The following is a 15249-nucleotide window of genomic DNA, read 5'->3' as shown; positions in this document are numbered from 1 at the left end:
CAAAACAGAAATATTAGTTTGCAAATTTTCAAATGGCTATCATGTTCAGAATCCAGCTGGATTCCCTCTTCCTTTTTACTTGATGACTTCATAAAAGATAAATAAGCCCTTGGACTAAGAGGTGGGTATACTGGCACAGTTAACTCTCTCGCCCAAGAAATTCTACTCCGCTGAGATTACTATTTGGGGGCTGGAAGGGGGGAATGAAGAGGTCTTTAGGACCCAAAGGCGGCGGCAGGCGGCAGTTGTGTAGATCGCTGAGAGACTACGAGGGTCCGGTTCAGTTTTAATTCTGTCTCTAATCTCTGCAACAGCGGCGCTTCCTGGGTCCCGTGGCTCCCCTGCTCACTCAGCCGAGGCTGGCCGCCGGGCGAAAATCAAAGCCGCCTCCGCCCCGTCACCCACGATGGAAACCCTCCAAGAAAAAGTGGCCCCGGACGCGCGTGCCTAAGGATTCCGCACAAAAGAAGTGCCCAAAATGAAGACCCTGGTGGTGAGTCATTTGTTGTAACTCCTCTGGGCATCGGCGGGATCCCGGGGCGCAGCGTCCCCAGGGCGCACGGGAGAGCTCCAGGGCGCCTAACCCTGAGCTGCTAGATCGCCCGTTACAAAGGGAGAACTTTTCACCTGCTCCGGGTCTACTCCCGATTCCTCAGTTCTGCTAGGCTCGGAATCCCAGAGCCGGAACGGGAACTCGGGTTGCTGGGCTCCTGGATCTCCGGCCGGAGTTCCGAGCGGTCAGCCGAGAGCCAGAGAAACCTAGGAGTGGTGGGCGTCTTGTTTGGGAATGGGGATTGCCCTAAAGCAACAGCTTGGCAAAAACTAAGAGGGGCGGGAAGCGGGGGACCTTTGCCGACTTTCTTGATTTCCTTGTCGTTATTTCAAACTTGCAAGGATGGCCGAGGTAGAGCCCCAAGGGTCCAGAAAGGAGAGGCTAGACATTCCAGCAGCCGATCTGGGGACAGAGGGCCCCCTCCCAAAGTGCAAGCCCACCCCTGCCCCCGCCGCCGGAGCGCTGTCCCTCGCGTAGCGGGGCGCCGCGCACCACCTGTCCTCTGCCAGGAGATGTGGGAGGCGGTGGCGGCTGAGAGCAGCTACGCGCAGGGAACATCCCCTGCGGTACCCCCGGGGACTGTGCCTTCTCTGCCCGGGCTGTGAGCGGCCGGGGTAGAAACCGAGCCATGCAGCCCCCGACCCCGACCTCCCCCGCCCGTCTTGTCTGACCGTCGCGCTGGTGTCCCCGCCGGGCGCGCTCCTCCCGGGTCGGCGCTCAGAGACTCTCCTGTGCTCTCTCCCGCCCGCAGCGCCATGGTCTGGCAGTGTGTTTAGCGCTCACCACCATGTGCACCAGCTTGTTGCTCGTGTACAGCAGCCTCGGAGGCCAGAAGGAGCGGCCCCCGCAGCAGCAGCAGCAGCAGGCAGCGGCGACCCTCAGCTCTCGGCGGTCGGCAGAGAGCAGCCCCCCGCCGCGCCCGGAGACCCCCGCGGGACCGCGGCCACTGGACGGATACCTCGGCGTGGTGGACCACAAGGTGACAGCTCGCTCGCCAGCCTGCCCGCCACCCAGCCTGGGGATCCCGCACACCTGAACTTGCCCCCTTCCCCGGGGCTGGGAGGCGCCGTGAGTAGGTGCCATTCGGAGGCTGGAAGCGGGAGTGGACCCTGCGGGGTGGGATGGGATAGTTACTATTTGGTGTGAATTTCTATTTGGAGAAGGTATCAAAGTTTTTTAAGGAACAGGAATGAGATGGGTGCGCCCCAAAGCCTAATTTCCTAACAGGAACCGTCCCTGGAACTAGAACCGCTCATCCCCGGAACGACAGCTACTGCTGGGTGCTGGATTCCTGAAGCCTCGGGTTTGGCGGCCGAGTCGCGCCCTAATGGGAGGAGACCCGGGAATGGAGCGGGTACCAGTCCGAGCGGTTACCTCGGACAGGGTGCCGGAAGCTAAATAGCAGCTAGTCCTCTGCTGGCCGCTGCTCAGGCTCGCAGATTCCTATCTGATCACTGCTTCAGATGCTCAGGGCTGAATTATCACAGCCCTGGAGAGCAGTGCCCAGGCAGGCGCAGAAGGCTTGAGGCACAAACTCAGCTTCCATTGGCTTGAAACTCATCATTGAGGGCCTATTTTCCTGTGCCTTCCGGGAAGCCGCTGCATGGCTTGGCTAATAATTAATAAGATGAATTTTTAAGAAATTGAGCTTTCTTTCCCTGGAATAATAAATCTCTGGTTTCAGAGTGTGAAGCCTCTGGGAGAATTGTAATCAAGTTTCTTGATTCTAAAAAGATATTTTAATACAGTTTAAATGTATTTCCCATTATTTGAAGCTGTTAATATATTTTTATTAAAACACCATTCCATTCCATATATGCTCTATAAAGCTACCTCTTGAAATCACCCAACTGTTCTGCTTTATGTATTACTACGTTTTATGGTTGTGAACCAAAGTAATATTTAGGAGGTGCTCCTTTTGTGTGAAAAGGTGGCTTTTGTCATGCATGAAAAAGTCAGACTTTTTAAAGTGACCATCAAAATACTTCTACTCACTTGTGCAATGTATTATGCTAAGGAGTTAAAGGGTACAAAGGAGTTTAAGGCAAGACCCAACCTTTAGAAATCTTTGAATGCCTGTGGGGAAAAAACAACATACCATGAAATATGAATGGATGGATAGATGACAGAGAGATAGACGGTAAATATAAATGTATGGGAAATACTGGATATAAACAGTTTTTATTGTTGGAATACAGAGATGAGAAAGATCTCTGCTCTGGTAGGATTAAGGAAAGTTTCTTTGAAAAGGTGGAACTTGCACTGGAAGGATTCAGGGAGCAGAAAAGAGAGAGATTTCATTAGGAAGTGATTTGCTGGGGAGGGGTCTGTTGATCTTAAAATCAAAAGTAGAAACAGCTGTCAGTTTCACAGTTAAGGCTTCTGTTTCTCTTTAATTTGTTGATTGATTACATACTTTGTATCTGCAAGCAACCCATAAGGGCTGAGTCCTAGAAAAGTTTGGGCACTGACTTCTGACTGTGGATGGATGTGGTGTTTATGTGTTTATGATGAATCTATTGAACATGGTGGATTTTCATGGCTGTTGTTTAATGTAAATGGCTAGCATTTGTGAAGGTTTTGTTAATAGGGATGTCAAAAGGTAAATTTGCCGAAAGCTGTGATCTACCTTTAGGAAGATGTTGCTAGTACTTCCCTTCCTGTGCGCTCCTGCTGGACCAGCACTAGCTAAGAATGTTGATAGCCTAAGGCAAACTATGATGCCCTCATGTTCTTTTTCAAAACGATGTTTATTCACACTAATATACTGGTTTTCATTTTCAGTGAATCAGCATTGTATTTCATTAAAATGAAGAACAGCCCTTTTGGGAAAGGGATAGGGACACTATATATGAGAAATTGAGATTATCTGTAGTAAAGGGTTTTGTAAACTGTAAAGTGTTTTGTGAATGATAGATATGTGTGGAAGACCTTAGCAGAGAATTATAAATGTGACCAGGAAGGTCTTTGTAGATAATATTAATGAAATTGGTTTTATAGAAAACCAATTTCTCACAAAATTCCATATCCAAAGGGTTCAAAAAAGTTTACCCTGCCTCAAGCAAAGGAACAAATGCAGATCTTAAAACAAGTGCCTTCTCTTTAGGCATCATTGCAATTGTCCCACTGAATGAAATGTAAGCTGCTCAGAATGTAGCCACTTTGTTGTTGTTTAGTCACTAAGTCATGTCTGACTCTTTGCGACCCCTTGGACTGTGGCTGCCAGGCTCCTCTGTCTATGGGATTTCCCAGGCAATAATACTGGAGTGGGTTGCCATTTCCTTCTTCAGGGGATCTTCCCGACCCAGGGGTCGAACCTGTGTCTTCTGCACTGGGCAGGCAGATTCTTTACAGGGAAGCCAGTAGTCACTTTACTGCTACTGTTTACTGACTGGAAATTGGGCAAAGTTTCATCTCCAATGGCTCTCTGAAGGTACACATGTAAAAGGTTTATGTTCTCTCCCAGTTGCTGTTTAGGTTTACTTGGGAGTTTCCTATGTATAGTCTTGCTTAAGCAGAGGTAGAAATCATTTGTTAGACTATTGCTGGGAATTTTCTTTCCAGTGAATACTGAGGAAGGTAAGAAATGAAAGCTTTTCTATTCTTATTGTGTTGCCAGATGATGCTCTGATTGCTTTTGTCCCCCACTCTTACATCAGGCTTTAGAAAAATTACGGGATGTCCTGACTGTGATGACCACCAAGCCATATGCTGCTGCATATTGAATCAGAATTCCAACAGACTTTCTGTTTCCCATTGATTTACTGAATCTGGAGAGGGTTACAGATACCACTTAGGAAAACGTTCACATCTCCATGGCTGGAGGTCCCAAAGTCTGATAAATATGTAGTGTTTTTGTTCAGTTACATGATGGTATTAACATTATAACTCCAAGATTAAATTCAACAGGCGGTCCTAATCCCCAACACCTGAATTTCACAAATTACCGCCTGTCTGCGATGATAGTCTTGTCTTATACGCTGCAGACTGAATTACTGTTGAGATTAAATCACTATGTGCTTTTGTTGAAAGACATGCCGCAAGTCAAGCCAGTGATGAGCAATATGTATAGAAGCTTAAAATATCATTTTGCATGGTCATATTCCATACTTCCTCTTTCATAAAAGATGTGAGCGGAAATTGTAATTCCAGTATGACTGAGTAAGTGAGGGATTCTTGCAATATCTTGTGACAATGAAGCCATTTCACTCTGTCTTAGATTTTTTTTCTCTTCATTCCCAACCCTTCCCCTAAACTTTTCCCTACAAATCTCCCACTAACTCATTTCCATCTTGTTACATGTCTGTTACTGCAGCTACTGTATCTGCCTCCTGGCATTTCCTGGTCCCTGTTTTTGGAAGCCATTGATTTCTAATCAGATCTGCCAGATCTAAGCAAAGAAGCCAAGTTTCATGGTTTGGGGAAACTTCAGCCTTTGAACTGCAGCATAATGTATAATCAAACTAAAATACACATGTGTGTGCTTGCACACAGAGAAACACACACACACACTAAATCAAACCACCCCCAGAGGAAAGCACCAATTCTCCCAGCAGAGTGGGAGGGGGCATGTAGCACATTCTATATCCAGACTGGATTGGCTCCGGGTAGGTAAAGTCATTGGCCATCTGGTGGACCCTGTGAAATGAAACTGTAAGCCAATTCCCATTTCCAGTGGAGCAACAAGGGAAGCCCTTCCAGTGAACAGGAGCTCTTATCACAGAAGGCCAACTTGTCACCTGGGCTGCCCTTTGCTTAAATGGCTTATAAAGAGCAGTGATCATAAGGTCTGAAGCTGAGCTGCTCTCTCCTCGCTTTAGCAAGAATGGATTTTACATGTACCAGTGGCATGCTTGCCTTGGTTCTTTCTTTCCTTAAGCACTCAGTTATATAGACAAAACCAAACTGCTTAGAGGTAATAGTACTATCACTATTAATTAGTAGCTGTCCAGTTGGAATGCTAAAACAAATCAATGCAAGAGTTGCAAAAAGAATTCAAAACTGAAAAAAAAGGTTCAGTTCTGACTCTTTGTGACCCCCATGGACGGCAGCACACCAGGCTTCCCTGTCCATCACCAACTCCTGGAGCTTACTCAAACTCATGTCCATCGAGTTGGTGATGCCATCCAACCATCTCATCCTCTGGTATCCCATTCTCCTCCTGCCTTCAATCTTGCCCATCATCAGGGTCTTTTCCAATGAGTCACTTCTTCGCATCAGGTGGCCAAAGTATTGGAGTTTCAGCTTCAGCATCAGTCCTTCCAATGAATATTCAGGACTGATTTCCTCTAGGATGGACTGGTTGGATCTCCTTGCAATCCAAGGGGCTCTCAAGAGTCTTCTCCAACACCACAGTTCAAAAGCATCAGTTCTTTGGTGCTCAGCTTTCTTTATAGTCCAACTCTCAGATCCATACATGACTACTGGAAAAATCATACCCTTGACTAGATGGACCTTTGTTGGCAAAGTAATGTCTCTGCTTTTTAATATACTGTGTAGGTTGGTCATAGCTTTTTTTTTCAAGGAGAAAGCATCTTTTAATTTCATGGCTGAAATCACCATCTGCAATGATTTTGGAGCCCCCCAAAATAAAGTCTGTCACTGTTTCTATTGTTTCCTCACCTATTTGCCATAAAGTGATGGGACCAGTTGCCACAAGCTTAGTTTTCTGAATGTTGAGTTTTAAGCCAACTTTTTCACTCTCCTCTTTCACTAAAAAGGTATGTGCCATATAACTTACTTTGAAATTATGGCATAAGAATTCTTTTTTTAGAGAGGTATATACATTCCAGATATAAGTTTATATCATTCATTAGACTCTTTTATAATATTTGAGGCATCCAGTGAAGGAAAATTTGGTTCTCAAAGAAATTTAAAGTGACTCATTTGCAGTGTTCAAGTATTATAAAATGTAAAGTGCCAATTATGACAAAACTCTGTTATCACAAAGCATCAACTAAAAGAAATCATGAAATGAACAGCTTTTTATTGGCAAAAATTTCCAATAATGTAGTTGTTTTAAACTGGAAAAGTATTCTTACAAGGTTAATAAAATAGTTAACCTTTCTTAATTCTGATCCAGGAGTATTTCTCCAACTTCCCATAGGAGTAATCCCAAGATACCGTTATGCCAAAGCCCAGATTGTACCTAGTGGATGAGTCTGACCTGGCTCCCTTTCAAGTGTCAGGTATTCTGGCCTCTTTCTGATCCTTGCACACTGATTGTGCCTCAGGACGTTTGCACTGGCTATTTCATCTCCCTGGAAAGCTCTCGCTCAAGATCTTTTGCATGGTTGATTCCTTCTGATCATTTAGTCCTCAGATCACATATAATCTTCTTGGGTATCAAACTCTTTAAATAGCCCCCTTCTCAACGGTCGTTCTCTATTTTACCAGCCTGTTTTATTTCCCTAATAATACTTAACAATATCCGAAATAAACTGAAAGTTTATTTGTGTCTTGTCTGCCCTCCCCGCAAGTACAATCTAAGTGCTGTGACAGCAGATATTTATACCTCTTGCTGAACAGTTTAACTTCAGGCCTAATGCTTGGCCACTGGTCAGTATACAATAAGTATTTATGGAAGGAAAGAAGAAAGCAGGGTGTATTGGTGGTACCTTACGTCAAGTCCTTTCTCTACAAGAAACATCAGGGCAGTCTCAGGCCCAGGTATGTCGTGTCTTTCCTAAATTTGATTTACTATTGCTCCACCTAATAATGATAATGGAAAGGAAGAAGAAATGATTTAAAACAAAAGACTCTTTGGGAATAAGATTTGGGAATCTACCAATTTAATAGGCTTCCCTTATTATCGTGCATATTAAAGTTTGAGAATCATCATCTGAAATGTTTTTAATCATCACAATGTGTAGTTCTGTAGCTAATTTGTTTCTGGGTTTTGAACTACTCACAGCCCTTAGTAAATATTCACTGAAGGCCTAATAGTTGCAAAATTACAGGGAATTCTGGAAGAAGAACACAGTCCCTACCCTCAAAGAACCTTTTTAATCTAATTGGAAAGAAAAGACAAAGAAGCAAGAAAGGTTAATAAAAAAGCAAGTGCTGAATAATAATATGAAACCAAGAAACAGTAAATCAAGGCAGTGGCACTAAAAAGGAGTCAATTTCTGTGATCTTTCCCATCTATAAAATTGGTTAAATACTATTATTACCTTAGAAGTTATAAAACTTTCAAATTAAAATTCCATTATTCATTAACCCTTTTAAATATATGTGTGTATTTCTATATATATTACATAGATGACAGGCAGCGATAGTTAACAATTTGAATATTAAATCAACTTCAAAGTGGGTTGATTTTAAATTCAAAATATTCAGTCTCTTTATGATTCTCCTTTGGAATGGCATAGGATCCCCTGGACTCTTGAAGGGAGCTAACCCTGTTACCTTGTTCACCTGTCTCTGTAACATATGGTGATTATATTTACAAACCAAATCTCGTAACTCATGGTATGATGAATTCTAACATAATTGTGTTGGCCACAAGACAGAATATTTGCGATCAGATCTGTCCTGAAACACACATCTGTTATAGAGGAGACTTTTCATAACCTCTAAGGTCAAACCACAGCTCAGTGTAATTCCTGTCCTCCAAATGCTGGGATAAAGAGAGATTAGAGATGAGAAAAGACTGAAAGGTTAAAACCCATCATTAATCAATAAATTATTCTGAAAAGCTTCTATACATGTATTAAGTAGCCTTTGAGCAGCTGTGAAGGGCCTTAGATATTGAAAGACAAGGAATGATGATTTCTTAAATAATAATATTATTACCCATACCTTGTAATTCAAGAGAATTCCCTTGTGAGTCAGTAAATTTATGATCAAATGGTCAATAAAAATTTGGGAGCGGGGGCTTTTGTAAGATGTACTCAGATTCTTCTCAAACTGTTTTAGTCTTAAACTCACAGTGTGGGCCTGGGACAAATAAATATTTTTATTGCATGCTCTATTCAATATAGTTTCCCAAATAATAACCACAAGCATGGATAGTCTTAATTTAGACAGAATATCAGCAGGGAAGCCTTCCTAGACTTGTAGTCCATGATGGATCTGAGCTATATGCTTTGTCTTCATCACCAGGTTCCCACGATAACACTAATTCTAGTTTATTGTCATTTTTTGTCTAAAATTGTCTGCTTTTCCAGTTTGACAGTCAAGTCTTGGAGAAGGGGAATTTTTTCTCTTTTTTTGTCATTAAATTCTCAGCCTGGCATATAATGGGTCATCAATAAATATTTGTTGAATGCATAAGTGTATCTATATAAATATTTTATATTTCTTCTAAAATAAGCCCATTTATGACTGCTTGGAGTCACTGAAAAAGAATAACTACATATTGTAAATATCAATTTTTCAGGCCACAATTTGTAGTTCTGTAACTATTTCATTTCCACATTCTTGTACTTATCAGATCTCTTCAACATACTCAAAATTTTAGAGCTAGAACAAAAACTTCACAATTATCAAAAGGGACTCATGAGTGGTCGTGCAATTTTCCCAGAGTGGCAGTATGAGTCTCTGACGTGAGTATCATTCCTATAAAAGAAATTCAGTGCCAGTGTATTCTAAGCAGCGACTCAATGCTATTTGAACAGAATTTATTAAAATGAAGAACCTAGGCGTATCCAGTTATTGGAAAGAAATAAATATTTAAACATCTTATTATTCTGAAATGAATATGAGCATATGCCTCTAGATAGTTGAAAAGAGCTCCCACCAACCACTGACTTAGCAATGGGTACTCTAAAGACTGCATAAAATGCATGGCACTGATGTAATTGGAACAATTTGCAAATCAGAGTAGATTTTGCCTTTAAAAAGTAAACCAAGCCAAAAGGAGTGTGGTGTTTAATTATTTGCAGAAAATGTCATAAGTAGACCACTCATTCAGCTGAATTACCTTCTCCTCAGTGGGGAAGGAAACATCAGTGGGAGATTCAGTTCACCAAGTTTCTTCAGGTAACCATTGACTCCTGCTAGATTCTGAGATGAGCTTCTTGCTCTGAGATAGAATGACTTGAGGCAAATCAGAAAAACCATTTTACCCATAGTAGGGAAAATGAACCTTGATAGTTGTTGTAGCTCAGAATGAAAAGGAATCTTTTTTATTATATTCTCTTTTAATAGCTAAGAAGATGTCTTTAGTGTTCCTGAGAACCTCACCAAGTCTGAAGATACCCTGGCTGACTGAAATGCAGAGTTAAATCATTTTTAAATAAGAAAGCATATTCTGGAAATTAATTGCACATAAGGGACCTCTCTACTGACTGAACTGAATTACTGAATTTCTCATTTACAGATCTGCTCATGTTCTTCACACACCTCCAATGGCTTCCCATTTCCTGGAGGATCACGTTCAGACTCCATAGGATGGCTCTCAAGGCCTGACGGGGTCTTTGTGGCCTAACTCTCCAACCTCACCTCTCACAGCAACTCGTAGCCCAGGTTCCACACACCCTGGGAACACAGCTTGCTGTTTCACACTCACCTGCTCTTCCTCCATTAAGGAATGCCCTTTCTCCTTTTTTTCCACCAGGTAGGGAATGAATCATCCATTAAAACCCAGTGCAAGCATCTCCTTGCTAAAGTTTTCCCAGAGACAACCTCTATGCAGAGTAAACCACTCATTCTTTTATGCCAAGGGCATATCAGTCAATCAAATATTGGGTAAGCGCCCACTATGTGTTAGACACAGAGAGGGAAAAAATAGGGAGGACCTAGTCCTTACCCACAGGAAAATCACAGTGGAGGAAATTATATATTACAATAACTGTAACTTTGGTAAGTGCTAAAATATTCTCTGTATCCTGTGCACATCTCTAATAACAAAATATTGCAATTATTTGTTTGCATGCTTATTTCCCCTACTAGACTACACCTTTTTGAGGCCAGGAACAAAACTTATCCATCATAGTATCTCCAGAATCTGAAACTGTACCTCATACATGTCAAAACTCAACAAATGTTTGTTGAACATTAGGTGGACAGAAAATGAAAGTGAAAGTCGCTCAGTCATGTCCAACTCTTTGCAACCCCATGGACTATAGCATACCAAGTTCCACCGTCCATGGGATTTTCCAAGCAAGAATACTGGAGTGGGTTGCCATTTCCTTCTCCATCTCCTTCTCTCCAAGTTGCCATCTTTCAGACCCAGGCATTGAACCCAGGTCTCCCACACTGTAGGCAGACGCTTTACCATCTGAGCCACCCGGGAACAGAATCCTGTTCTAATTATGTGTAATAGGAAGAGAGCTGAACAAATCTGGCTGATAAACTTATCATAAGAATGACGGAAATGATAAGTAGGGACAGAAGGACTTCACATTTGTGGCACACACATCTTTAATTTCTGGTTCCCCTTTAAATGCAGCGCAGCTTTTGCTGATCTTTCCAGAGTGGTTGACCTGGTGTTGAGAAATAGGAATGCCTCTATTTGAGGGCAGAATGATATTGTGAAAGGCAGGTAGGCATGTCCAAGCTTTTTACTTGTTATGAGCTCTTTGGAAAGCCCTGTAACTTTTAGGCTAGTCTGTAGAAGGGGCAGTGAAGCTAGATTTGTTCATTCTTTTATTTATCAAATAATATTGTGTGACTTGCCATTATGTTCGGGACCCAGAAAGTAGCAACACATAAGGTATGATCCCTGACCCTGTGAAACTTACATATATGAGAGACAGATAAGCAGGCATAAAAGCACAGCACAGATTTGGAAAGAAAGATTTACATGTTATGGAGATTAACTTTTTATCCTGAAAACTTTGAGGAAGTCTTCAAAGGGTGATTAAAGAAATGACTTCACCAGATGTGTTTCAATGGATCATCATGGCTTTGGCGTGGCACAGGTCTGAGCGGTCCTAGGTTATAGGAAGAGGGACCAGTTAGCAGAGTGTAGATGTGATCTAAGTGAGAGATGCTTAAAAAAGATCTAAGATTTGTGCCTGCCTTAAGTTTCTATGATCACCCACCCCACTGTGTTGGTTCAGACAGTCTGAGTGCATCTTTTCAAACAGCAGAAGGTTTGTGGTTCATGATTGCCTCTCAAAAGTTAGTGAAAAGAGTTTGAGGATGATCCCAGATGGCACTCCAACTTTGTCTAATTTTGAAACTTGCTGTGCATCTTAATACCACATACTGACTTGAGCAAAACAATGGTGTGATGGTTGAGGCTGAAGCAAGCTGTTCATGGAGATTCCATCATGCACACTGGCAATGAATGACAAGAATTAAACCCTCCACCTGCAGCAGAGTCAGTGGGGTGTGGAATACATGTGATGAAGACTTTTTATTAGGTAACAGTTCTATAAGGAGAGAATTTACCCTAGAATAACCTTGTCATAGGAGACTTTTGTTGCATAATAAATGTCACCAGGTGTAAATCTGTTTGAAATATGGGGTGGAAGGTAGTCTCCTCTCCTTTCATTCCCATAGTTAGAGAGCAATTGGCATTTTTTTTAAATCACTTAAGTTCGTTAACAACTTCTAAGAAAAGTAAAGATTCTATTTCCCATGCATCAGAAGGAAAAAAAATGTGTCAAGGGGATCTGATTCCTAATTCATTTGAAAACATTTGGTTGGAAGCAAAAAATACACACATCTGAATGAGTTCTAGTTTTATTGGGCTCATATTTGGAGTTACTCAGCAATGTCGCACCTGCCAGGCTGCCATCAGGGATTTCCAAGTTGTCTCCCATTACCTAAGGAGTACATACTTCCATTCTGTAGTGCAAATCATAAAGCTGGATCATTCCATTTTTGTTCCTCTTGTTGCAGGTTTTGAACAAAGTGCTAGAAGTGGTGATGATATTCTACTTGTTTTCTGGAACGTGGAAAAGGGATTATAGGAATCTGTATGTGTTCCCCACTACCAAAGAAAAAGAAGCTTAACCTTGATACTCAAGCCATAATGAATCCCTTAAAGAATTATGCCCATCACTCTTCCTAACAACTGTATGTGGTTTTTGGCTCTGTTTCAAATTTGAAGGGGTTTTAACCCAAAAGTTCAGAAATAAAAATCAGAGAAAGCCATTATAAGAGAACAGGGTATCCTGACTGGATGAACCTTCAGTAGTGAAGTATAAAGATGAAATAACTAAGTCCAGGACCAGGAATAAAGACCAGAGTGAAAAATAAGACCAGTTGCTTCTTCCCTGTTATCAAAGGTGAACTCCTCCTGACCATACAAACATGAAATACTGATTGGGTTCCAGAAAGGTGATTAGGGTGGCTTATCATGGGTTCTGCAGTGTCTGTGAAGGAGTCACAGTTGTTTGAACTTATTATATTGAGTGTGATTTGATGTGCTGTGTTGTAACAGAACAGAAACATCAATGGACAAGGAATCCATCTAACGTTAAGTTCCTGTGACCAGGAATCACAACTGTCTATTTTTTTCCCTGAAATGAGCACTGTGGTTGCCTGCTAAGATGAGCAGCTCAGGTCCCCAAGAGAGTTATTAATCTCAACTTAATAATTGATCTTCCAAGTGGAAGACCATTCTTAATGGGTCCACAGAGTATCCTGATGGTGTTTCACACTTTAGAAGGTGTAAAGGATAGAAGCAGGGGCAGAGCTGCATCTTCAGGATATTCTGCCAACCAGTGAACACCAAAATTCAGTACCATCTCATGAAAACTATACCTCCAGACTGTATTTGAGAGCATAGAATGCCTTCTCTCTGAGAAAAGCTTCTTCTGCATCATTCCCACAATCGCCTGTTGAAAAAGAAATGAGAGAAAAGAGGCAAAATGTTATTTTTGGAAAGCTTACTTTACCCCCACCCAGTTGTCAATGCATATCTTCTCTGTTTCTCAAAACGGCAAGAAAAGATTTATTCATAAACGTACTACCAATTACTGTTGGTAATTTAATATATTTCCTTACACATTTTTCCATATATATCAAATATATGTATCTGTGACATTTTAATGTACTTCTTCCCTGCTTTTAATTCATATATGTTAGGTACATGAGTCTTTTGTTGTTCCGTCGCTAAGTCGTGTCCGACTCTTTGTGATCCCATGGACTGCAGCACACCAGGCTTTCTTGTCCTTAACCATCTCCCAGAGTTTGTTCAAATTCTTGTCCATTGAGTCAGTGATGCCATCCAACCGTCTGATGCTCTATTGTTCCCCTCTCCTCCTGCCTTCAATCTTTCCCAGCATCAGGGTCTTTTCCAATTAGTCTATATATGGGTCTGTGTGCTGTGCTTAGTCACTCAGTAGTGTCTGACTCTTTGTGACCCCATGGACTGTAGTCTTCCAGGCTCCTCTCTTCATGAGATTCTCCAGGCAAGAACACTAGAGTGGTTTGCCATGCCCTCCTCCAGACTATCTTCCCAACCCAGAGATTGAACCCAGGTCTCCCACAAGGCAGGTGGATTCTTTATTGTCTGAGCCACCAGGGAAGCCCATAAATGCTGGAGTGGGTAGCCTATCTCTTCTCCAGGGAACCTTCCTGACCCAGGAATGTCTCCTGCATTGCAGGCGGATTCTTTACCAGCTGAGTGACCAGGGAAACCTTTATGGGTCTATATGTATATAGTTTTACAATACGATATGATTGGTGGTATAGTAAAGGACATGAGCTATACGTTAGATCCTAGCTAAAGATATTTCTTTTAATAGCTTAAAACCCAAATATATTCCAATTAAAGTTGGAATAATTAGTAAATATGTCTTGATATTTGTGCTAAGTTCTCCACTTATTAATCCTGAAGATATGTACATCCCTTACTAGGGTATAAACACTTTTTTTTTTTTTTGGCGGAGCTTGTGGGATCTTAGTTCCCTGACTCCCTGACTAAGGATTTAAACCCATGCCCTTGGCAGTGAAAGTATGGCCTTGTAACTACTGGGCCACCAGAGAATTCCCTAAACACATTTTTCTTTCCTTGTCTACAATTCTCCCCCACTTTTTACTTGTGGTGATGCTTTCCTCCTCTGCTTGTTTGCTCAATTACAAAATGTGTTCCAGGATTTTTCAGTTTAATGCATCATTCACAACAGTCCCTTAGCTCTTCTGGTCACTTTCTTTCTAAATTCCCTTCAATCCATCAGTTGCTATTTTGGGGGCATAGCTGGTGGCAAACTCTTATGAGCTTCCAGGACTCAGAGATGATTGTCATCTTTGTAGTCAGTGAGTGTTCCTTTTCCAGATTTTCATCTCATTTTAGCCTTTATTTTCTGGTCTTCCACTCAGCATTTAATTCCCTGTCTGTATATATTACAGTTTGAATTGCTTGTCCTTATACAAGTTTAATTTGACATAACTGTCTTTCCTAAAAAGAAAATTTACAGCACAAATAATTATATCACCTTCTTAATTAGCAAAGTTTTCTGTATTTCTTTTTTATCTTCTAGTTTTATACAACATTTTAATTCCTTTATCTTATTTTAAGCTAACCGTTGAATTCTATGACTATTCTTCTTGACTTTTTTTTTTTTAGTACTCAATGTCTTTGAGCTACTCTTTTTCACATTTTTAAAATACGTGCTAAATGTTATTTCTTGACTTTGGCATAATTTCATAACTCCTCATTATTCTTTCAGTCCATGGGTAGAATAATTATGTCAGTAAAGACATCAGGGCCTGCCTTTTCCATGACAGCCAACTGGCAGGGGATGTATTTTATACATCTTGGTTTGGTGGCTTCCAAGTAAAGGGATGAATCGGAG

At 41.6% G+C, this 15249-nt stretch overlaps 1 protein-coding gene across 1 annotated transcript in view; it reads left to right on the top strand.

The window, feature by feature from the left end:
* Positions 1–217: 217 nt before the first annotated feature.
* ST6GALNAC5 (ST6 N-acetylgalactosaminide alpha-2,6-sialyltransferase 5) overlaps positions 218–15249 on the top strand; it is a 208386-nt gene continuing 193354 nt past the window's right edge. Inside the window, 2 exon segments of the mRNA NM_001192804.1 lie at positions 218–493; positions 1305–1532. Of these exon segments, the coding sequence (NP_001179733.1) occupies positions 479–493; positions 1305–1532 (243 nt within the window). The 5' untranslated portion in view covers positions 218–478.

This window comes from Bos taurus, chromosome 3 (genome assembly GCF_002263795.3).
Source record: "Bos taurus isolate L1 Dominette 01449 registration number 42190680 breed Hereford chromosome 3, ARS-UCD2.0, whole genome shotgun sequence".
NCBI lineage: Eukaryota > Metazoa > Chordata > Mammalia > Artiodactyla > Bovidae > Bos > Bos taurus.
Note: the sequence above shows the minus strand (reverse complement) of the source record. Positions and strands in the feature narration are given on the sequence as shown.